Source organism: Larus michahellis, chromosome 7 (genome assembly GCF_964199755.1).
Source record: "Larus michahellis chromosome 7, bLarMic1.1, whole genome shotgun sequence".
Lineage (NCBI taxonomy): Eukaryota > Metazoa > Chordata > Aves > Charadriiformes > Laridae > Larus > Larus michahellis.
Genome location: NC_133902.1, coordinates 60290591 through 60313261, shown reverse-complemented (window position 1 = coordinate 60313261; position 22671 = coordinate 60290591). Strand labels below are relative to the sequence as shown.

At 49.8% G+C, this 22671-nt stretch overlaps 2 protein-coding genes across 14 annotated transcripts in view; one reads left to right on the top strand and one right to left on the bottom strand.

Annotated features, from left to right (window-relative positions):
- The window catches only part of CCDC148 (coiled-coil domain containing 148), an 80683-nt gene extending 65583 nt beyond the window's left edge, over positions 1-15100 (top strand). For 5 of the 9 annotated variants that reach the window (XM_074594422.1, XM_074594417.1, XM_074594419.1 and 2 more), the window contains 3 exons: positions 567-684; positions 3285-3425; positions 12866-15100. In XM_074594422.1, coding sequence (XP_074450523.1) covers positions 567-684; positions 3285-3425; positions 12866-13015 — 409 coding nt within the window. In that variant the 3' untranslated portion in view covers positions 13016-15100. Of the gene's footprint in view, positions 1-566; positions 685-3284; positions 3426-3844; positions 9633-12865 lie in introns of those variants that run through there. The other 4 variants (XM_074594424.1, XM_074594425.1, XM_074594420.1 and 1 more) reach the window with 2 other exon arrangements.
- UPP2 (uridine phosphorylase 2) lies at positions 9624-17653 on the bottom strand. Of its 5 annotated transcripts, none has more exons than XM_074594426.1 (7): positions 17520-17653; positions 16754-16871; positions 15526-15684; positions 13250-13364; positions 12396-12605; positions 10665-10811; positions 9624-10242 (listed from the first exon to the last, which is right to left on the bottom strand). In XM_074594426.1, exons 1-7 carry the CDS (start codon positions 17543-17545, stop codon positions 10079-10081), a joined length of 939 nt encoding a protein of 312 aa, XP_074450527.1. In that variant the 5' UTR covers positions 17546-17653; the 3' UTR covers positions 9624-10078. The 5 variants fall into 5 exon arrangements, with proteins under 5 accessions (XP_074450527.1, XP_074450529.1, XP_074450531.1 ...); XM_074594428.1 differs by having other exon boundaries at positions 16754-16868; positions 17520-17640; XM_074594430.1 differs by lacking the exon at positions 17520-17653 and adding an exon at positions 15287-15317 and having other exon boundaries at positions 16754-16868.
- Between the last annotated feature and the right edge of the window lie 5018 nt (positions 17654-22671).

Genomic DNA, 22671 nt, shown 5'->3' with positions numbered 1-22671 from the left:
AAAATAATGCCGTAGGTAAATTTTCAGGATTATTTGGGCTAATCTGTAGTTTTTTCTTGAAGAAGGCTGTAATTCTCAAGTTTTCTTGCTTCTTCCAGTAACAACATTGAGAGTGATGTGTTTCTTTTAATGGAAAGGATTACAGGAAAGAGTTCTGCCATACACAGATGTCGGAGAACATTTCTTCTTGGCAAAGAAAATAGGGAAAAAGAGAGTAGCAGGGCTATATAAAGCATGCTGGAGAAAATCTGCATTCTAGAAATGAAATCTGAAAGGTTAGCCAAGTTGTTTAAAGAAACCCAAAACAAAGGCCAAAAACAAATAAAAAAATACAACTCCACAAACCTCTCTTCTCCAAAAACTACGACCCAAAAAAGTCCAACAAAAGTAACACATTCAAACGAAAAAAGTATTTTTTGCATTTTTTGGGTGTTTTGGTGAACCACTGTATTATTATTATTAGGTGGATATAGAAAACATCAGACTAGTTTTTGAACTGAAATAACAGAAATTTAAAATTACACCTGACCGATGTTTTTTCCATTCGCGTGTGTGCTGTTTTGCAGGGTAAAGTTTAGACAAGCATTGCTAGAAAAACGGTTGCTGGAGAAAAAGGAACTGGCCCTACAAGAAGCACGTGAAGAAGAGGAAAAGGAGAAATGCCTTGAAGCGCTCCGACAACAGGTGGGTTTGTTTCCTGTGTCCAGTATTTTCATATGCAGCAGCGGTACCAACACACACTGTCGTAGCACGTGAGAGATAAGAAGAACAATCTATAAAAAGCAAATAAATGGCAAAGTTAAAACGCACTTTCGGTCTGGCTCTAACAGTAATTCTGTCATGTTATAAATCCTGTGTGCTTTGTAACTCCGACAACAGGAACATTATGATGTTAAATTGCACTGTAGAAGCTGTTGATATCTGAAAATAGATACTATTTTTTCTGGGTTGGCTGTGATTTCTCTTTTTCTTTGTTTGTTTTTTTTTTTTTGTCTTTATTTTTTATATAATCTTGGGGTCTACCTTGAGTCTTAGGCAAGATTTATGTAATTTAACTTACAGACCTCGGATGAATTTTCTTTAGAGAGAGATTTAACTCTTTGTTAAACTTTTGCATGTAATTTTAAAAAGGACATCCCAGAAAATGCTTACTAATGATTGTCATAGTAAATGTAGTGTTTGGTTTTTTGTTCGTTTGGGTTTTTTTTCCTACTGCTGACTTTTGAAGAAGTAATTCCACTTTAATTTATATTTTTATATCGAATCCCCTTGGTTTTTTCCTCCAAAGATTAAAAGGAAAAAACTGGAGTTCATGTTCTCTACGCTCCAGGGACTGCAGCCTAAATGTGCAGCCAAAGGAAAATAAGGGAGGGAGAAAAGGTGCATCTTCAAACCCTTTTGATTTTGGATGATTTGAAGAGCACTACTGCAGCAGCTTTCTCCCCGGGACTGCCCAGGGTTAAAGATCTGGGATTTGACGCAGCCTTGACCTCACCTTCAGCACGTCCTTTGGCTTCGGGATTAACCATCCCAGTACGGTGTGCATGCCGGGGAAATTCCTCCGCAGTCCCTCGTGGACTGTTTGTGGCCGTATAAGTGCTTTCACTCCAGTATTTGGCTGTACAAAGTCAAGAAGAAAGAAAAATATAACAGAGTTCAAATACTCCAAGCCATCTTCTGTAGGGAGGGCTGAGCATAACAGGAATAAGTAAACCTTAGGGATCATCGGTCTGTTACTTCAGTCATTTTTTCAATGTTGAACTCGGGCTTATTTCCAGTCAATAGTACTTTATTTTTAATAATCTGATTCAATAAAATATTTTGCAGTATTAATGGTGTTATTTTAGGTTGTCAGTGCATTTTTAGTAATAACTCTATGATGTCTTTTCTAAGTTACTGGTTGAATTGCATTGTCTTTTGTGTCAGATTGTACAAGAGGCTGGTTGAGTCACGATCTGGTGATCTCTTCTGAGTGACCAAAGGACGAAGTGCTCTAGAACGCCTTTGGCGGGGACGGTAGAGTTCCCACTGCATTACGTGTTTCTAACCAACGGTTATTCTCTGTTTCACACGGACGAAGCACTGCTTCGTAAAATATGCCCCTTGCTTGTATGTGGAAAAAAAATATCTTCAGTAAAGCCATCCAGTCTGTTTATTTTGACAGCCTGTAAATACAAAGATGATATTTTATTAAAGAGATGGGAAAAAAAATTTATCATACACAATTTAAAATATTTTTTCTGGTTTTAACCATTCAGATGGTGTCCTGACTCTTATTATTTTGCTCATGCATCTTTCTGTATTTTCCAAGGTAGTATTAGCCCATATCTGAATATTTTAACCCAAAGAAAATAAGCAATGAAAAAAGGATCTTAAATCTGTAGACCCCGAACTTGACTCTTGCACAATATACTGTCTGACAGAATCTTTGATACTGATGGAGCCACAGGAAATTAAACAGTTAAAACAGACACAATTAAGAAAAAAAAACCAAAGAATTACGTTATTTGTGGCATATCACCCAATGGGATTGTCCATGGCTCGGTAAAAATTGTGAACTACTGCTCTGAACACCTTTGTTTCCATCAGAAGAAAAAGAAGAAAGTTTGGACTTCCAGGAATGTGGGTATTGCTAAATTATGAGTCTGCGGGTTGCTTTTGGTTACTGGTTTTGAGTGTCAAAGTGGGGGATGCGGTGGCTTCTCTCGTAGCATCCCTGCGGAGCTGAGGTCTCCTGCACAGCGGGACCGCAGCCGGGTCACCGTGCACAGATCGGAGCGCAGGTATTCGGGAAGAGCTGGTGTCTGGGAGCCTCGAGCTTATTTCCTACCAGGACTGTGGTGAGGCGGCAACGTAAGCTCCCTCTTCCCAGAAATGCCGTCAAGTCTCAAGTTTAGGTTTTCGAGGAGTGGCAATTGGCACTCACGCTATGCAGGTTATTCTGTGTTAAGCTGCCCACGCAGCAGGCGATTCTCCACTTTACAGCAGTTCTGGGCGTGCACGGTGCTGCATTACGTCCAGCCAAGTAAATTGTCCCCATGGGGAAACATGAAAAAAAATCTCCCCAATTATTATTCTCTGTCAGAGTGGGTTTACTCTGGATTCAAGTTTTAAGCTTTACAACTTTTATACGTGGATACAAGGTGGTTTAAGACAACTTGTGAAATTTTTAAATCAGGTAAATGATCAAGTTCTCCAAGGGCGTGGGTTATTGAAAGCAACCTTTTCTCACCTTAGGTGTATGCAGATAAGAGTAATTGTTATTTTCATATCGTGTATTTTAGGTTGCCGTTGTTGCAAAACTAGACCCAGCTAGAGTAGTGGCTGATACGGCGGCATCTAGAGCTCGGGTGGGCATTGGCACCAACGAAGAGTTGGATCTTCAGAAGCCACTGTTTAAGTTGCATACATACAGCGAGCAGCAGGTAGGTGTCTGGGATCATACTGTATAGGTCAGCGTATGCACGTGTATCTCGATAGCCATATATGATAGCATCAATAATACAGCCTAAGTAGCAATGTTAACAGTAGAATATAGAATATAATGCGTGTAAAAATAAAAACATTAGGAGTAATAGGTGGGGAAATCTCTGACCCAACATAGGCGCTGGAGCAGCGCGAGAGCCGGAGCACAGAGGCCCGTCTGTGCCCCTGGGCGCTCCCTGAACAGCATCTCCCGCTGCCGCCGCTGGGAGAGGATACGGGTGTAAAGGGGCCGTTGGGCTGTTCCTGCGTTTGCTGGGCATTTTGACCGATCTGTTTGCTGCTTTTTCATTTCAAAACTCTCTCCTTCCACATTTTTATGCATTTATTTAAACGAGTGCCTCCTTTTCACCCGCTCCAGTTTGTGTTGGGCTAAATATCTGAAGTGAATTGACTCAGCATAAACATTCCCCCGGCTGTATTCCAAAGAGCTGTGTCACAGGTAACTCGACTATGGGGCGTTCTTGTTTCTTGGGAGATTGTGCACAGGATCAAAACTCTTCACAAGCTGAAAATTAGTGTCTTGACTGTCTTTACACTATTGCTGGACTGGAGATCGGTTGGGATGTGATATGCAAGGACTAAAGGAGAGGAAACCGGTGAGGTGTAAAGGAAGCAGGAAACTGAAGTAACTGCGCTTCTGTTTTGAGGTCACTGGGATCGCTGAGGACGGTGCTAGCTCGGTTTCAAATGGAATTAAGCAACGTAGGGGAGGATTTTTTGATTCCCTTACTGTTCTCCATCTGCTCGGTCCATGCGTTTGAAATTATTCCCACTCTGGAATTTGAAAATTATGTTTACAGAAAGAGAAGTGCTATGATATAATTCTACGGCATAAAAGCTTTCTCTCAGCACTAAGCTGAAATTTGACAATGTCTATAATTAAGCTTGTCCAGCACTTCCCATTTTAAGACATTTTTAAAGCTTCCCAGTTTGGTAACGGAGACGTGGTACGAGAGAGGTAGTTTTTGTTTGGCTATTAAAATTTACCCAAATCTGACCGATGTACAAGGTTCTGAAAAGCCTTATCTTAAAAATGCTCTGGACGTGTATTTGGGATCGATACCTGAATTCTCAGAATATTCTCCCCATTCGGACTGCAGCCAGGTCCAGTACTGCTCGGGCTGCAGCAGCGATTCCTGCTGAGCATCTTGGCGTGCTCCATCCCCGAGCCGCCGCGGGTGCGGATGGCGTTGGTCTGCCCGGCGGCTCTGGGCACTGTGGCGGGCGATGCTAGACTGAAGGCAACGTGTCTCTCACTTGTGGGCCCCGCTGCGGCCCACGGAAAAAAGATTTGAAAGAGGCTTATGAATTCTGTCAAATAACCTTTGGACAAATTTTAGAAGTAATTTCCCTGGGCACTCGTTGTTGTTTCGTATGTTAAAATGGAAGCGGTACTGCCATGTAGCCACTGTGAGACTGCGTAGCTGGGAGAAAAGTCATAAACGCGTTTGAAGCAGTCGGATTCCGTAGAAACAAACAGGAGGGGATTAAAAGTCTGGTGCTGAGCGCGGGGCTGTATTGGTGGGGAACGTCAGAGAAGTCCAGCTCTTCAGCGAGCAGGCTGAATCCAAAGTCACTCGGTTTCTCATCTGCCCCTTGAGTTTTGCTGAGGAGTGACAACCAGGGCTCTTTGTTGAAATCGTTTGTGATCATTAATATTAAAAATGGTAATATCAAGATGTGTGCAGTGAGATCAGGCTTTTTCACTGTAGAGTTTGTCTGCTTTTGAAAGCTTTATTTTATGACCATAATTTTCTGACTGTCTTTCAAAACTTTTAAAACATATACATCCACAGATAACCTGTAAGATACACTGCCTATGTGAGGAAAGTATTGTTTTATTTCCATTTATCATTGCTGTCATTTATTTTAACAGATCATTTCTGACCCTAGACTTCGTGTTGAGCTAGCTCTTCGAGAAGCTGGACTTCACAAAACGCTTTATGCAAAAGAGATTTTACCAAAAATTCCTCCACTGAAGGTTCCAAGAAGAGATATGGAATCTACGGCTTTTAAAATGTAGAGTGCCTCTCGTATCAGGAGGAGAGAAGCTTCGGGGGGATTGTCTGTAATGCGGAAACTTTGAATAAACTTCCCTTAGGCTGTGCCATAGAACTACTTAGTTCTCAGCGTGTGCGATCATTCCAACAACGGTCGCGCCGTCCTCCTGCAGCGTGACGCCGTTTTACGCCTGCCTTGGCGAGGGTTCGAGAGGTTCGGTGGGTGTAGGCTGCTGTAGTGTCATTCCCCGTGTCCCTTTCACTGGGAGAGAGGACGCCTGTGCCGGGCCGTCTCCTACAGGCACTACAGCCCCGTCTGATGCGTGGCATCTGCGTGGGAGCTCTGTTTTTTAATGGGCAGCATAAATCCAAAATCGCTTTGCAGAACAGTCGCTTTAGATTATGTTCCGATACGTGAATACGTCCCGCAGGTTGCTTGAGAATTTGATTCTTTTAGTTATAAAATCTTCATTATCATGAATGTTTCTATTATTCCTTGATTACTATAAGAAGAAACTTAACCTTTGTCTATATTTAGAAACCAATTTACTGCATCATGTTTACTGCAATCCAGTCATGCAATTTCATATTGCAGATTAGTCTTTCAGTATAAATTAAAAATAACATTTCAGATCTGGGATTTTTATTTTGGAGCTGAAACTACTGAATATGATTCTATTAAATGAAAAGGAAATTGATGCCATTTCATTTTGTAACTGATTATGTTTCCAAGCCTTACGTAAGATGAGTATAAAATGCAAGTTACAATTAGCAGTTTAACCAAAAATTTCTAAGGATGATGAATATCAGAAAGATCTGAACATCCATACCTGTGTATCTAGATAATTATGTGAACTTCATTAGCATAATGCTGTAATGGCTCATAGGAGTTAATGGATGCCATACCTACGATGCCTTGTGAAACAGACAGGAATTCCTCCCTGCCGATGCCAGACACTGAGCACGAGGGCGGTGGGGGTCCCGTCCGCCTGCGCCCGCCGAGCCCAGGCTGCGGGTCCAGCGGACGCCGAGAGGTTTTGCTGCTGTCACTCCGTGCCCCGGCCTTGGCCGGCACCGACCGCGGGCACTCTGCTCGCGCGTCTTCAGCGGCTGCACCACGTGTTTTGCCGTCAGAGACAAGCCGCGTTCAGTGTTCTCACCTCAGACTGACACTGACGTTGGCAAAACCTCGCAGCGCAAGGCTGATCTGAGCGGGGCGCTCTGAGCGCCTGGGAGGGGGAGTGCTCTGGCCTGGGCGTTCGGGGGTGCAAAGTCAGAACAGACGGGGACGCTAAGAAGGGCGCCAGAGGGTCCGGGGAAGAGCTGGTGCGGCAGACGTTTAGGAACAGGAGTGACGCAATCTGAGTGTTGAAGCTAAGGTATTTTAATGGGGGGAGAAATGCTACAGAGACTGCGCAAAAGCCGTGGGAGCTGGCGGTCTTCTGGATTTAGCTTTTGCATGTTTGTGCTAAAATTACGATTCTGTGTGTGTTTGTGCATTTTATTTTGGTATCTCGTTTGGGGTAACTCAATATTTTTCAAACAGACTTGGCCAGCTTCACAACTCGGTGGATGTTCCCGCAGGGGAGAGCAGCATTGCTTTTCTTCTCTTTTGGAGACCAGGTTGGCTTCTAGACCGCTTCCCAGAAACGGAAGATCCCAAACTTAAGGCAGTTGATTTTATTTTTTTTCTTGCCTTTAAAAGCAGATCTACAAGATAATTTCGGTGGTGCAAAATCTTTGCAGATTATAGTTGTTTCTTCATCTTTTATGCGTATCAAGACATTTATGAAAAAAGAACTTTTAAATGAAGCAGTCAGTTGCTTTTAAAATAAAGGACGCTGATTTTAGGCAGTGTCTTGTCTTCACATCTTTTGTTTCTCAGGGAACAGACGGCGTAGAAGCACGCGTACACCTGTGCCAGCTCACTGCAACCAGGAACCGGGGCTTGTCACTGACACGGTGAGGCCAGAATGAGGATTTTTAGAGCGACTTTCACAAGAGATGATCAAAACCCTTCAGGAAATGGAGATGCTTATAAGGACATTGGTTTACATGATAAATGCTTTTTACACTTTCTTTAAAAATGAAATTTTGCAAGTTCTTTTTATATAAAGGTGTATGAAATTACTTGCACATAAAAATAGTAATTTAGAAGATGTTAGTGGAAAATAGACTTCTCAGCCAGCATCTCTTGCATCCCCACTCTGTTGTTTCTGGCTCGGTAAGGGTAACAGCTCAGAACTCGGCTATCCTTTATGCCAACGTATGAAGCGTGTACAGTCTGACTAACACTCTGATTTTTTTAAAGCCTGGGAAAAGCCTCTTAATGAAAATTAAGTTATTTGGGTTCAAGATACATTACTTACCTGTGAATTTTGGTAGTCAGAAAAGTGGCTTAAATGTTAAATGGTGCCTGAAAGTCAAGTATCCACCTGGCGCAAGATCAGTTAGTGCAGTATCCAGCTGTTGCAAAACAACTGAAGTTTGTGCCAACTTACGCGCGTATAAGGTTATATGCACATTTATGCGTGTATTTATAGAAAAAGAAAAACGTAAGTGATTGCAATGCAGGGTCTGACCCCTCTGAAAACAGAGGGGGCTTTGCACTAATGGTCAAGATTTTGAGAAGGAGCTCACCAAGGACACGTGTTCCGAGCTCTTTAAACTACTGACTCATCCGAAACCCTTGAAGAGTGTCAAACTTAGAACGTGCAGCATAAAAACCATTTAACAACATAATCATTCAGCTAAAAGCAAAATAAGGAAAAGAAGAGTCTGTTCACTGGGCAATGTTCTAGAAAACAGAGAGTTCACGATCTCCTGCAAGGTCAAGACCAGGACTGTGTTTCTGTAAGCTACAGCAGAGCAAACCTCACCTCTGAAATTAGGCTACATGTTCAAGTATCGTATTTCTTTTTCTAGGGTGGTTTTAAATGATTTTCACAAAGAACTGAAGGTACGTGGTGCTATTAGTATAGAAGTTTCTTAAGTGGACTTTGGACTTAGCAGAAGGGAGTGTGAATGGTAGGTTAGATGGCATGTTAGGTGGCTGCAGTGATTTGTGTCCGTTCTGGGAGGACGCTGGCTCCTGTCCTGGGACTCCTTCCCCGACAGATTAATATTTGAGCCTAAAACCTGCAATCTGGGAATGGAAACTAGGAACGAATCTCCTTTTCTTGTAAAAAGTAGAGTTTGCTTTTTCATGGCAGCACACAATGTATCCCAGATCAAAGTGCTGGCAAGTTGGAGTGGCTCGGGGGGACCATGGAAGTAGAGTCCCAGCACCCGCACGGCCCCGCTCCACCGCTGGCCCCGCAGCCCAGAAACCAATCTCTGCGGGTGGGAGGAGGCGGTGGGACAATGGGCAGCAGGGGACAGGAGGGACACCAAGAGAAGCCCCGCATTTGGGAGGCAAATTGAGCTGTACCTGAGTGTAGAAATATTTCCGGGACTAGAAGGGCCCTGGGGTTGCTGGCGAAGCAGATTTTAACGTGTTGACTGGAGAACGAGTGCCTCGGGGATGGCCCTCAGCATCTCTGTAACTATCTTTAGGCTCACGTGTTTTGTGATCTTAATATTGTTAATATCTTAAGATCCTCTCCCATGTTTTTTGATATGTTAAAATTTTTTTTACAAGAACTTTTAGATCCTTTAAGTTATTGTTCCAAAGGTGACAAAATTCATTTGGAAGCAAGCTGGTTAGTGAACCTTAAGAACTCGAAGGGATTTCAGTGTGAAATTCTTCAGGCTGTAGGTGACCCTCCGTGGAAAAACCCCTCCGCTCAACCCAGGCACGGTTCAGTCTCCGACAGCTTGTTGGAGACACTTGACGGTGATTTTCTGGATTGCTGGTGGGTGTTGATTAGCAGATGACTGTGAAAGGTGTGGTCCCTAGGGGGTACCTGGAGTCGGGCCAAGGTTGTACCAGTAAGGTGTGCTCCCCATCCCCTTCCCTCTCGGGGGTCCCCGTGTGTGCTGGGGGCGAAGCTGCAAGGTGGGGTCCCGCACACCGACCTCTTGTGTTCACACACGCTGGGGCGCCTCAGTTTTTGACGGATCTTTAGATATTGTATGAATGAAAGCTGAACAACCTTCGTAGCAGCGATGAGTAACAATAATAGCCACAAATGTGGATTAATGTTGCATGTCATTTACTTAGGTTTTGGCTTTATGCCAAATGCAAAGGGATCTCCTTCCTAGAGGATCGCCGTGGACAGGAGCCACCCTAACGGTTCAGTCCTTTGCGACCAGTGAAGACGAGAGCGAGGAGCGTGCTGTTCGGTGACACAGTCCTGATCCATGTGCAAATTTTGGCTGGAGCTCTCCGTGGGTGTGCAGGTGTGTTGGTGCAGTTCAACCCGTATTGGGGGTCCACAGCTCCTGCACGGCTGCGTTCGCTGGATCCGGCTACCTGTGGAGGGCACTGGCCCCCGGGAGTGCGTCATGGCCCACTCTGCCTTTCCCATTTCCCAGAAGCGGGGGCCGCGGTGTGCCGGCATGAGCAGGCGGTATGCCGGCACGGCAGGTCCTGCAGACCCGCTCTGCGCCGGCTGGGACCCGGCACCCCATTGCTTGTGCTGCGTCGCCCATCAGTGGGTGGAGAGAAGCGCCTTTCGCTTCATCCCCAGGCGCTTCCGGATGAAGGCGGCGACCAGGCGCTGGGGCCGCTGCTGGTACTCCCCCAGCACCTCGCGGGGCACACGGATCTGGTCCCCCTCCAGCCGGTCCAGGAGCGTCACACAGACGACGGCAGCTGCAGGAGGACGAGAGCGCTGGTTACCTCGTGCGTGACACAGGCACCCGCCGCCTTAAAACGCTGCCGTGTGGGGAGGGAGGGGGCCCTGCTCCCACTGCCCTCCCCGGGGACCCTGGGGGCCAAAGCGCCGCTCGCCCCGCTGCTTTTCCAGCAAAACGGGGCAAGGCAGCTGCAGCCGAACGGCCAGGACTTGGGATAAAGCTGATGAGGGACGAGAGGGATGAGGGGTGATTAAGTTTTGTTTTGTCCAACATGCGCTCAGGCCTTTTAAAGCAAACTTGGTTTTTATTGAGCCACAAACTTTGTTTTAGTGCACTTTAGGAACACCTTAGTGCATTAGGAACGCTTCAGGTTGTCTGAATCTCACACCAAAGCAAACCGTCGGGTTGGGTTGAGCGCAGGGGTGAGGGAGGACTCACCTTTCAGGCCGCACAGCCCGCACAGGGCAGCGAACGCCGTGGACTCCATTTCAATGTTCCTTACGCCGGCGTCATAAGCTCTTTTTAAATACTCTAACTTTTTTTCACTGGAAAAAGAGCACAACGCTCCGTCTAATCTCCCCTGACCTTGAAAGGAAGCAGAGAAGCATCACTGCTGGCCCTGCGAGGGTTTGCAGTCACGGTGAACAGGGTGTAGTTTCAAACGGCAAGTCCAGCAGTGCCTACATTTTGTCCAAAGCCAATTAAGTTTTCCTTTGAATAGTTACTTAATTCGTATTAACCTTAGTGTTTAAACCCAGTGCGCTATGTCCGTGTATAGAGGAGAAAATTACGTGGGTTTTAACACTTGTAAAAAGGACAGGTAGGCCGATGAGTTAAGTGCAGGGGGCGTATTGCACTCTGCAGGGGCAAGACATCGCAGCTCCTCTGAGCTCCATGGCGTACATCGCCTGCGAAGGTCTGCCAGGTTAAATCAAAAAAGTGCTAAATTACTGTGGAAGAGGTGCATAGCAAGCTGTGCAGAATGGGAAAATTGGGGAGAGGGAAAACCCCTTTAATTCGGGTTTGATTGTTCTTAAGGGGCTGCCGTGGATGGCAGACAGCTGGAGCTGCTCCCGGCTCGGGTGGCACTGGCGCCGGCCATGGAGCTGGGTTCCGTGGCACTGCCACCGGCGCTGCTGCTCCCTCCTACTCCCGCTCTGGGACCCGAGGCCGTGCTCGGTGCAGCCAGGCACAGGCACCCATCCCGACCTCCTCCTCTGGCTCCAGGGGTGGCGTTGGCCGTGCTGCAGCCACTCCTGGGTCCACTGAGTGGACCCGTGCCCGATGCCACTACTGCTCTCGCAGGCCATGTGGAGGCCTTTGTGCAAGCAGAACGTGTACCTGCGGCTGTGCTGACCTGGGCAGAGCGCTTTGTTTTATTGCTGTTCCTACTGCTAATCCTCTCAAGTGGCTTTTTGTTTAAATAAAACATGGCCTTGAGCAATACACAGATGGTCACATTTGCAAGCAGATCCAAAGGTTTATAAATAGTCCTCAGATTATTAATTCTTCATTTATTACATTTCATCTACTCTGCAATCAGCATTTAATTTTGCAAAGGAAACGGTTCCAGAGTAACCCAACTTTGTTTACATAAATGTCACACGCTTCCTGACATTTTTCTAGGGTTTGGTAGTTCTGAAGTTACAATCTTGTTGTAGGAAACAACTCGGCGTAACCCATCTGCTGGGCTTGCTGCAGGACTGTGGCCAAGGGGAGGTTTTCTTTGCCAGGGTCAGGCCACTGGCCTCCTGCTTTCGGAGGGTCTGTGACCGCACGTGGCTCCCGTGTAACTGCTGGACCGGGGGGCAGCAGAGGTCCATGGGCACCTGCGGTGTCCCAAGGAGCACCCACTGCTGGGTGGATCTTCACTCTTGATCCACCATCAGCTATGGCAGCGCTGGCCTTGCAGGTGACATGACAAAATTTAACTGTCAGATGTGAAAGAGACCAATTGGCAGAGGAGGCCTCGCCCCAGCAAAGTGCTGAAATTGGCATTGCATGTTCTGAAGGTACCCTGCTCTGACCGTGGGACAGGCTCTAACGTAGCGGGTGGGTCTGCTCCTGCGGCCCTTAGGCTTTGCTAGCCTGGGTAGTTTTGTCTACATAAGAATGTAAAGACTTGGCATTATGTTTGAGGGGACGAAGGACAGTCAAAGATGGTTTTACCTTCGTAGAAGTCATAGGTGCACATGGTGTGGCCAATGAGGGTGGGAAAGTCGGGGATCTCCTTGCTGCAGGCAAGTAGTTCCTCCGTGAGGTCCGTGTCCAGCTCAGTGCTCCGCACCACCACGTCATCCAGCACCACCTGCTCGAACCGTGGCTTGAAGGAGGAGTCCACCGCCATGTCCGTGATCACAACAGACCCGGCCTCAATCCCTGTGAAAATGAAGGCTGAGGCTAAGCCAAAGCTCATAACACTTGTGACCTGATGCAAAACTTCAGCATGACAGGAAGGTCTCTATAGATGTATGTGTGACTGTGAGGTTGTTCTTTTTAGTGAGTAAAACAGATGTGAGAGAATAATTTAAATTCGTGCAGCAGCGCAGACGTACAAGTAAAATGTACAGAATCAGCACGCGATGAGTGACTGTGGGAATGTGCTGAGTGACGGTGTTTTAATTGCTTCTGTCTTGCAGAGATCATGCCCCACCACCAGCTTGTGCAGGCGTGAGCAGCACCCCTGCCCCGGCCACGGGCCCCACCAGCACGGAGGACTATGGGCACGGGGACAGCCGGGAGGATCTCAAAGCATGAGAGTGACTTCCAGTCAAGTGTTTTCTGTTTGACAAGTGACACCCAATTGTTGTGAATTCAAGGCCTTTGTTCATTATGAAAACGTGCACTCTGATAAACCAGTTGCTAGAAGTTTGCTGGGTTTTAACCCAAACGAAAACATGCCGTTTGATATTTGGGGACCTGACAAAATGATAAGGTTCATAATTACATGAGCTATTGCCGAGAACGAGAACTTTTTTTATTAATAGCTTTTTTACTCAGTAGAAAGACCATGGATAGCTTACCTAAGCCTCCAGAAGTACCGATGCGTATAATAGTAACGTCTCGGCATTTTGCATGGTGCAGCAGTTTGATCAGTTCGTGAAGCATGATGGAAATGGAAGGGATTCCCATCCCGTGCTGTTGGGAGGAGAGAACAGAAAAACGTCATTGATGCTGCGGCAGGTGGCAGGTACACGACTGCAACGGGCTCAGGGTTACGCTGTGGCCTCTTTCCACTGATGAGGCCAACAGTGATTTTTGAGGGGGCAGAGACATCTCAGGGTCTTTGTAGCCTGTCCGGGAAGAGCCTCTAATCGTCTTCTCCGCTTGGTGCTTTTAAGGCTCTTGTCAATAGAGCTGGTGTTCATCCCTGTGGACCAGTACATCGGGTGTGCAGATGGTGTGTCTCCTTCAAGAAAGGTCTCTCCACAAATGCATCCTGACAGCCGAATGCTCCAAGACCTTCCCCTGGTGTTGCCCATCCTCAGGCCACGTGCTGACTTCCATCCTTTGTCGAGTCCTGCTCGTACTCTTGGAGTGGTGAGTGTCAGTGAGGACAACCCAAGTCTCTGCTTCTCTGGGCACCCCCAGCCCATCCTCGCCCCACACCGGAGCACCTCCGCCCGCGTCGCTGGGCGCAAAGGACGACGGATGGGTTCGTGCCCCTCAGTAAGGACCGGTTTCGGGGTCAGGCATTTGCCGCATGAAGCCTTGCATCTTGCAGGCCACCTGTCCTGCTCGCATGGCACACCCTGCTGTCCCTCTGTCCCAGCCCTGCCTGGCTGCCTGCAGGCTCTCCCCTCCGCTGGCACCGGCCCCTCCCCGTCCCCTGCCACGGCACCTGGTGCCGCTGCCCCGTCTCCGCTGCCGCTCCTCTGGGCCGGCAGGTCTTTTGCCAATCTCGGGCTGTCGAGGCTGCCTCTGCTTCCTCCCAGCGCTGCCTCACGTCACCGTCTCAGTTTTCTGCTCCGTTGCTCAACTGCCGTCCTTTCCTGGGCTTCACCTTTGAAAACAAAAGGCATTTGATGGTGTGGGGTTCCTTTTTTCCCTATGAAAAATGCCTCACGTTTTTTTTGTTTCTGCTATTGTGTTCAAAAACCTGAAGGAAGCATATGTAAAGAAGCACAGTTAATTTAACATATGCAGTCAGTTTTCCTGTTACTTTGTCTCTTTTCATTTGGCCGTGAGACTGATGGTCTATTAGGCTTGTATCATGTTTTAAATATGAAAACATTTTGCATGTTATTCTGGAACATCAGCCTGACTTATTTGCCAATGCCTAAAAAATTTATTCTCATTGTAAATATTCAAAGCAGGAAACTGTGTTCCTGCCTCTGGTATGTTTGAGTTCATTTGTGTTTCTAAGCAACTTGCAAAAATGCGATGTTGGCAGCTGCTCCGCATCAGGCGTTTTGGGGGAGGCTCGCTGTGTGCTCTGCCCTGCATCCCCTCGCAGGGACCAGCCTGTGGGTCGATGGCTCCTGCGTTGGTGCGAAACTGGTGCATGGCCCGGAGCTCAGCGGCGGCTTTTCTTCTAGCTGTGTCCCCGCTGCTGCCAGACCGGGGAGGAGCAGAAATTGTGGTTTTTTCCCCCTTGGATCCCGTCAGATTGATTTCCTCAGGCTTTTCCATTGGTCAGGTTTGGTTTAGTTTTGTCCGCGGGACCAAACGTGAGCTCTGTGGTGTGAGTGACGCTGTCTCCTCTGAGTCAGATTTAAGATGGATCTTGTGCCTGAGGAAACGGCGGCAGGACCAAGCCTTGGGGTATGAGCACTCACCTGCAGAGCCTGTATTTGCTTTTTCCTTTGTGCAGTGCCAAACATGCTGCCGCTCTTAAAGAATAATTAATAATAAAGCAAGGTTTTTACTTTAGAGCTCATGTCAATGTAATACTTCCAGCGATATTTCACAGTTCATGCATGGTGGAAGTGGTCTTCCTTTCTCAAATTGCCAGACTGCTGAGCTGAGCAAAATACGTGCATGTTCATTTTTAATACGATGCTTTTTAAACTGAACATGTAGGGTGCCAAGAATTATCATTCAGACAGAAGAAGCTTTACCGTGGCTGAAAGGCTGCGCTGGCGGCAATGGCTGAAAATTGAAAAGAGGGGAAAAAATCTGCTGGTGGGTGTTGTGGGAGGCGTAGGTGTGGGAGCGAGCGGTCGTTGCTGGCCGCCCTCCCTCCCGCTGGGGCAGACAGGGACCCCACGGCAGGACCACGCCGGCAGCAGCAGCCCCGTGGCTGCCATGAGTGCTCGGGGTGGGAAACGCGTGCGGCGCAGTGCAGTGCGGTACTTACGCTGATGGAGAGCACCGGCCCAGCCCGGTACATGGCGTACCGGTCCGTCCCCGCGCAGATGTCTGCCAGGTCCTCCCCATCGCCCACCAGTCCCAGCTCCTTGTGCATGAACTGGGCAAATGCCCTCATCCTGTTCGGGCTGCCGCCAACGCAGACAAACTGCATGTAAAATGCAAATGTGTTGGTCCTTTTTAGCTGAAATAGGTACCAAGATTCAGTCTTGATGTGGCAGCGGAGGGCTGCACCGGACACATCAGCACAGCGGGATGCTGCTTCCTCGCAGGCAGTCAAGGGACATCAGAACAATTAAGGGTCTCAAAAACAGGAGTTAACATTAAATCCAAGCTGTTACTCCTTTTAGGGTTGTGAGTACGCTCAGTCCAGACAGCTGCACTTACTCGGGTATCAGTCCCAGGCTGAGAAAATCTAAAATAATTTCACTGTAATACATTCAGCAAATTCAAGCTGTTAGTATTCCTCCTGACAGCAAAGAAAAAACAGATGTTAGAGTAGCCCGTTGTTTAATTTATTCTATCAACAGTGCCAATTGCAATTAGTGAGCACTGCTCATGACACAGAGGCCATAAAGTCAGGGAGGAAAAAGGACAAATTTTACATATTAAAGGAAAAAATGCTCCCTGAGTGTAGGAGGGGGCCAGCATGCGTCTACAAGAGCAGCGCTGCTGATGCGGCTGCCAGCGGCATGGGGGGAGCGGGAGCCGGTGCGTGGCAGGGCTGTGCCGGGCTGCTCGAGCCCCCTGGCCCTGGGGCACTGCGGCTCTTCCCCCGTGCCGCTGGGAAACGCTCCGGTTCAAAATGGAAGAGGATGCAGTCGTGACAGGCTGGGTTTGGCAGCAGGTCTCAGCCAAAAATACAACATCCTCTTTCCCATGTCTCCAGTAGATGATGATCAGATGCTTTGGACAAATGCTTCCTCCGTCTGTCCTCCAGCACGGGGGCCAGTATAGAATCAAGTTTTACAGAATTACAGTTTTTAAAAGGATCATTTTCTATTGGGATTTCTGCCCGAAACAAGCAAGGACGGACGACCTCCCTGCCCGGGCTGCCCTGGGTCGCTGAGTCCCTTTGCTGAGCATCCGGACCCCGTTCCCGGCGGGGGCATCCGCAGCAGCGGGGCCCAGCGTGGGCTGGCAGAGCTGTGGGATGAGGGGCTGGAGAGCCCTTTGGGGCTGGGGGCTGCTGCCTCGTCTTTGCGCCTGCTGTTTACCTTTATGTCCCCAAACATTGCCGGCAGGTTGTGCGTCTTCGTTCCCAAGTCCAAGTGATACAGAACGTCCTCCTCCATCGAGTCCAGGTATGGGTTTTTGACGTGGACGAGCCCACTGCTGCAGGGAGACACGAGGGTGCGGATGGGTCAGGGGCACCGGGCAGTGCTGCGGGAGTGGGGACGGGGCAGGACGGGGCGCGGGGTGGCCTGGGAGCCCCGCGAGGGGCACGCACGGCCCCGTGTCAGGGGAGGGACGGGGACAAGCCAGCTCTGCGTGGTGTCCAGGATGGCTGCCTTGCTGTCAGAGCCCTGCTGTCACACGAGCTGTCCTCCTCCTCACGTCCATACGTAACCTCTTTGACATCTCTGTTACTATGTCTGCGTTATTTGGCAAAAAATGTTTCTCAATATTTATCATCAATTTTGTCAGTGGCAACGTTAGCTCTTTCTTTCATATAATTCTGCCAGAAATACCTAGTGGGTAATGTACTGTGCTATTTTGTATGTGACAGATTATTATGCTCTTAGCAAATCGGGATTTTATATTTATATTGTCCCAAATAACTGCCCAGCAGTGCAAGTACAAATTAAATTCAGGTTCTGCAGACAGCGGGAGGCCAGTTTGCCTTCCTTTCCATGTGCTTTAATAGATGGAAAGCAACTGAGTAACAATACAGGTCAATTTTATAAATAAGGCTTAAACAAAACCCAGAGAACATTTTTCTTGTCCTATTAAAACAAATTCAAACCCTCCCGTGTTACTCACCCGGCGTAACCTGTTGTTTCAGTCATATCGGCTCTACCAGAGTCAGCTGAAAGCGATACTCTGCAGAAAAGGTAAGGAAAACAGCCCGCTGTTTCCTCAGCTGTTGGGTTTCGGAGCTCAGAAGAGGTTTTAGGGGGCTCTGCAGGGGGTTAAATACCCTCTGGCTTTGTGCGGCTCCCAAGATCAACAGTGGCCGGTCCCCTCCGCCCGCTCCCCTCTGCCCCATCGGGTGCCAGAGCTTCCTGGGGCCGCGCCGCGGTTCTCCCCAGATTGGCTGTTTTTGCAGGTGTGTCACCATCCACCGTGGCTCACGCGGGCTGGGGCCACTGACCTGCTTGCCCTCTGGCCGGCAGGGTGGCCGAGGGCGTGTGGCAGGCACACGTGCTTGTTGCTTGCCTGTCCAGCTCCGGCTTTGTGCCAAGGGTTTGTCGGAGTTGGCAGTGGGGACCCAAACGGTGCTCCTGCCCTGGCCGATGGCTTCAGACCCTGCCTCTCCACGGCCCCAGACCCTGCCTCTCCACGGCCCCGTTTGGTGCAAATTTGCAACCACCCTGCGGTTGTCTCAGGTGCCCACAGAAAGAGCCCGTGAACCTGGTGGGCTCTGCGGAGGGGTGGCTGTGGCAGCCCCGGGCGGGCGCCAGGGCTGGAAGCCGCGTGGTGTGGCCGGAGGCTGGGACGCCTTTTACGCCTTGAACCAACATGGGCCTTCCCGGGCGGCTCAGAAGATTACAGCAAGAACCACTCAAAAGGTAAGTGGCAACAGAAGGATGTGCCCATTCCCACTAGTCCCCATCTTCACCCTCATGGCTCTTAACACGGCTCTTAACTCTTAACACAATAGTGACTTGGGACGGACTTGTTTCTCTCACTGGCCAAGCTGCCCAGAAGGCAGTGCTGCTGGCCACCACTGAGGTGCCTGGGTATGGTGATGGGCTACTGCCCTTCAGGAACGGCTCCTGGAGAGGCCTGGAGAGGTGGATTTTATTCTCAGCAGTGTCCAGACAATGATTTTCGTTCTCACTGCCCGCACCCGGCTCTGTCTCAGCCCGGCAGCCCTTCAGGACCATCTGTGGTCAGGGTGCCAGCAGCCGGCCTGCCCCACTGATGGCCAAGGGCTGATGGCTTCCCTTCCCTGGCTGGTCCGCAGCACAGCCCATCCCTGGGCTCCCTCAGCCTCTGGTGCCGCCGTGCCCCATGCGGGGCCACTTCTTGGACCCCTCCTGAGACACTGGGGACTGCGCCACAGCCCCCACGCCTGAGTGCCCGATGTCAGCGGTGGGTGCCACCGCAGCACTTGGTGACCGTCCCCACGTGCGACAGGCCCTGGCACGGCTCCGGGGGGCACGTGTGGCTGCCTGCTGTCCCCAGGGCCTCGGAGCCCGCGGAGGGTCGGGGGGTGTGCCTCGGGGTGCTGGAGGGGCCTGGGGGAGCCCCCATGGCCCCTGCCTGCAGCTCAGACCAGGGGGCAGCGTGGAGGCCACTCTGTGGGACGCCTGGCCAGGCTGCGGCCGCTGGGCCTCTGCCTCGGTGCGTCCCGGGTTCGTCTTGCCTTTAACAGAGGCCATTTGTGATAGATGCACACAAGTGTCCTGTGCTTCAAGAGCTGGAGAAGACTGGAGATACTGGTCCTGCTGCCTGTCCTGACAGGCTGTGAGATGTCGCCCAGGAAGATATTTTAGGCAGCGGCTGGAGGGACAGAATCTGGCATTCGCCATTGGCCCCTGGGAATGGTAGATGAAAGCTCTGGTTAATTAGATACGTGCTAGGTAATTAATTACCATGGTGAACTGAACCAATAAACACGTCTGATTTCAGCGGAGATTTTGTCAGCCAATGCTTTTGATCCGCTGCAGTCTCGGATCACTTCTCTGTGATTTATGTGATTGCCGTCGCGAGTCCCCCGGCTGCTACAGCAAATGCTCGTCCCAGCAGTGAACTGCGGCGAAGAGTCTGCAGATGCAGCCAGTGTGCCCTCGTTACAGCCTCTGGGCAACCGTAATTGCCTACAGAGGTTTTTATTATTTTCTTTTTTTATCTTTGACAACTTTTGTAATTGGAGCCACGTGAACGTGGCAGGGCCTGGCCGGCTGTGCATTTTGCATCTGAACTGCCCAGAGCCAGGTGGGGGGCCTGGTGTCCTCGGGTGCTGGTGGGCTCCTGCGCCCAGGACCCCTGGCCTGACCACCCCTCTGTGCCCAGCTGGAGACAGATGAGTGGCCTGGGTTGCCTCCCCCGCTGGAGCTGATGCCCCCCATGCCCCTGGTGCAGTAGCTGGTACCCCCCCCATCCTGCCTTCACCTTGTCACTGGCCGTGTGCACATCTCCGGGGTCCTGGGCTGAGTGCCCGGCTCATGACACGGGGCAAGTGGCAGTCCAGGGTTAGCCCAAAATCAGCACAACATCCCGACGCTGGCTGGGTGTTTGGCTATGGCAGGCAAGGCTTCTGCCTCCTGGGCTGCGAGGTGTCGTGCAAGGCCGGGTGATGGGGCTGCTGGGCTCATCACCCTGCTTGTGCCACCTCCCCTCCTGCTGCCATGGCATCCCCCCCCATCTGTTGGACCGGTATTTAATGATGGCTTTGGCTTCTTCCAAAGGGATTTGCAAAGCCGTCTCCATTCAGATGCCTTTACCCTTTGTGCATGGTGTTTTTCTTCCTTGTTGTTTAGCTGGTTAATAAGCACTAAAAATAAATGAAAGGAAATCAAAGTGTGATTGCCATCCATCCAAAGGTGCAGCCCTAGTTAAAAACATATTGTGTGTGGCCCGCTTGCAGCACAGCATCCAGGCAGTAACGAGGTCCGGTTTCGCTAACGGGGTGGGGAAGGTAATTGCTGTAACTGAGGCAGCCTTTTGCTGGGCAAATACATGTCCAAACCTTTAAAATTGCAAAACACTGTATAAAACCAAATAAGCGTTACAAACCAGTGGTACAGGAAAGTGTAAACTGGATATCTTGCCCGAGACGAGGTCAGGATGGATCTGGGGAGGGATGGGAGCAAAGCCCTTATGGATATTTCCAACTTGCTGGAGTCGTACCAAAGTCAGGCTGGAATGATTTCTCTGCTCTGATGAAGTTCTCCCCTCCCTGGATGCTGTTAACATATGCCTGCCAAGATGACTTACTACTGACGCTCCACAGCACTCCTGAAGACTAAGAGTCTGGAGTCTCTTTTTCCTTTTAGAGTGCACCAGATTGCACCATGAGGTACACCAAAAAACTTTCCTTAGGGATACAGACATCTTCCTCCTGCAGCCTTGAACTGCCAGTGTCACTCAGTACAATCCTGTCTTTTTCAGCATAAAAATTAATGTTTCAGGCACATTGCAGTTAACGCAGTGATTGTCACGCAGATCTTAACAGTTTTGTCCAATTAGCATTACTTGATTTGGAGAATTCAACGGGAAGGTTTGCTACTCGCAAGTGGCAGCTGTAAACGCTGGGGAGGTGAGATCGCCTTTTAGGCTTCCCATGGCTTCGCCTGAATCCCCCGGCGTCAGCTTGTTCGGTGGAGGGAAACGGGGTTCCTCTGCCCCACGCCTGCCTTCAGCATCCCTTGCTCCCTGGTGGAAGCACCGGCCCTGCTGGGGGAGCACAGCCGGGAGGGACCCCCGGCCTCTGCCGTGAGCCGTGAGCTGGGCTCACCATGTCCCCACCGCGTGCACGAGTGCGGAGGGGCTGCCGCCAGGGCAGTTACCCAGCCATCGTTAAGAGGCTAATTGGGCACACAGGGCCCATATTATTGTTGGTGACGCACGAAGGAGAAGGAACAGCTTGTGCATTGAGCCCAGATGAGTCCGTGGGATGAGTGGGCACAAAAATCACCTGCTTGTGAAGGGAGTGCGGCTGACAGGGAAGGAATGGCACCAGTCCCTCACCCAGCTCCATCGTTTTCCAACGGCTCTAACGCTGACTTGCAGTCCACAGCCTTGAGAGGGTGTGAGGAGGGACCTTGGTCTCCCTCTGGCACGGTGGCATCTTGGTCCTTGTGGAACGCCAGCCGTGCAGCAGGCTGAGACCACGGCAGGGCAGGGGCTTCACTGGGAGCAAGTAGTCGGCGGTGCTGGAGGAAAGGCAGGAGCTGGCAGAATGGCGGATGGACAGACGATGGATGGACAGACAGGTGTTGTCACGGGAGTGACGCTGCGGCAAGGCGGGAGCGGGTACAGCCCTGAGCCAGCGCGCTCCCGCGGGCAGAGGTTGCTGTCTTGGTCTGTCCCATGCAGCGCTGCCGTCTCTTCCCCTGCTCCACATTTTATGGTGGAGTATTTTTGGACACTCCTGGCAAGGTCTGCACCTGCGCGATTATAAACTGCCTCACGATAAAATAATTTCCCAGAGCATGTGGAAAGCTTCTTAAGTTAAATATTTACTTATGAACTAAAAATAATACTCGTATGCACCCAGCTGCCATCTGTGACATCCTTGTCTGTTGGCCAGTGAAACCCCACCCCGACCCGCCGCAGCCCCCGGAGTGCTCGGCCCCGCGCAGGGAGCCCCCCGCACCCTGCCTGTGGCAGAGGGGCAAGGTCTGGGAGGGTGGCCCTGCTGAGCGAGCAGAGACAGAAATCTTCTGGAGCCGTAGCTCTGCCTGGACAGGTAGGCTGAGAAATCGTGAGTAAGCAATGTTCCTGGTGGTGTTTGTCCCTGCTGTGTTCAAGGTAAAAGGAACAAGTGTGTTCTTTTTAAGTAAACATGATTGCACCGAGGGAAACCGTTGACTTGTGCTTTTGGCTTCCCAGAACTGCTGTTGAAGGGAAGAGGCAGGGGCTGCACGGATTTCGGCACCTGCCTCTTCATGGGCCACTTTGCTGCCTGGTCTGTACAAAAAGTCCCCCATGTTTGGTTTCCTCCTTTGTGATTATTTTTCCTGTGGCTGTTCCCTTTTAGGATGGCATTAAATAATATCCCGAACTGAAGTGTGGCTGCTCCTCTCTCACTGACTGTAGGGCAACTCGTGCATTGCAGAGGTGGTTGGCCCTCCTGCTTCATGCCGACCACTTGCCAGGCTGCGGAATGGAATGGAGTGGAATGGAATGCAATAGAATAGAATGGAATAAAATAGATTTTCAGGTGAAAGGGACCTACAATGATTGCCTAGTCCAACTGTCTGACTGTTTTCTTCTTTGGCGAGGCAGGGCTGGGAAGCGAGGA

What these genes read in the sequence shown, in the direction of transcription:
- UPP2 (XM_074594426.1), bottom strand. Translation starts at nt 17,545, where the DNA reads ATGACTGAAACAACAGGTTACGCCGG. An exon ending in GGCCGGTGCTCTCCATCAGC is followed by an intron (nt 13,365 to 15,525) that starts GTAAGTACCGCA and finishes TCCTCCCAACAG; the next exon opens with CACGGGATGGGAATCCCTTC. An exon ending in CACCTATGACTTCTACGAAG is followed by an intron (nt 10,812 to 12,395) that starts GTAAAACCATCT and finishes CTTCCTTTCAAG; the next exon opens with GTCAGGGGAGATTAGACGGA.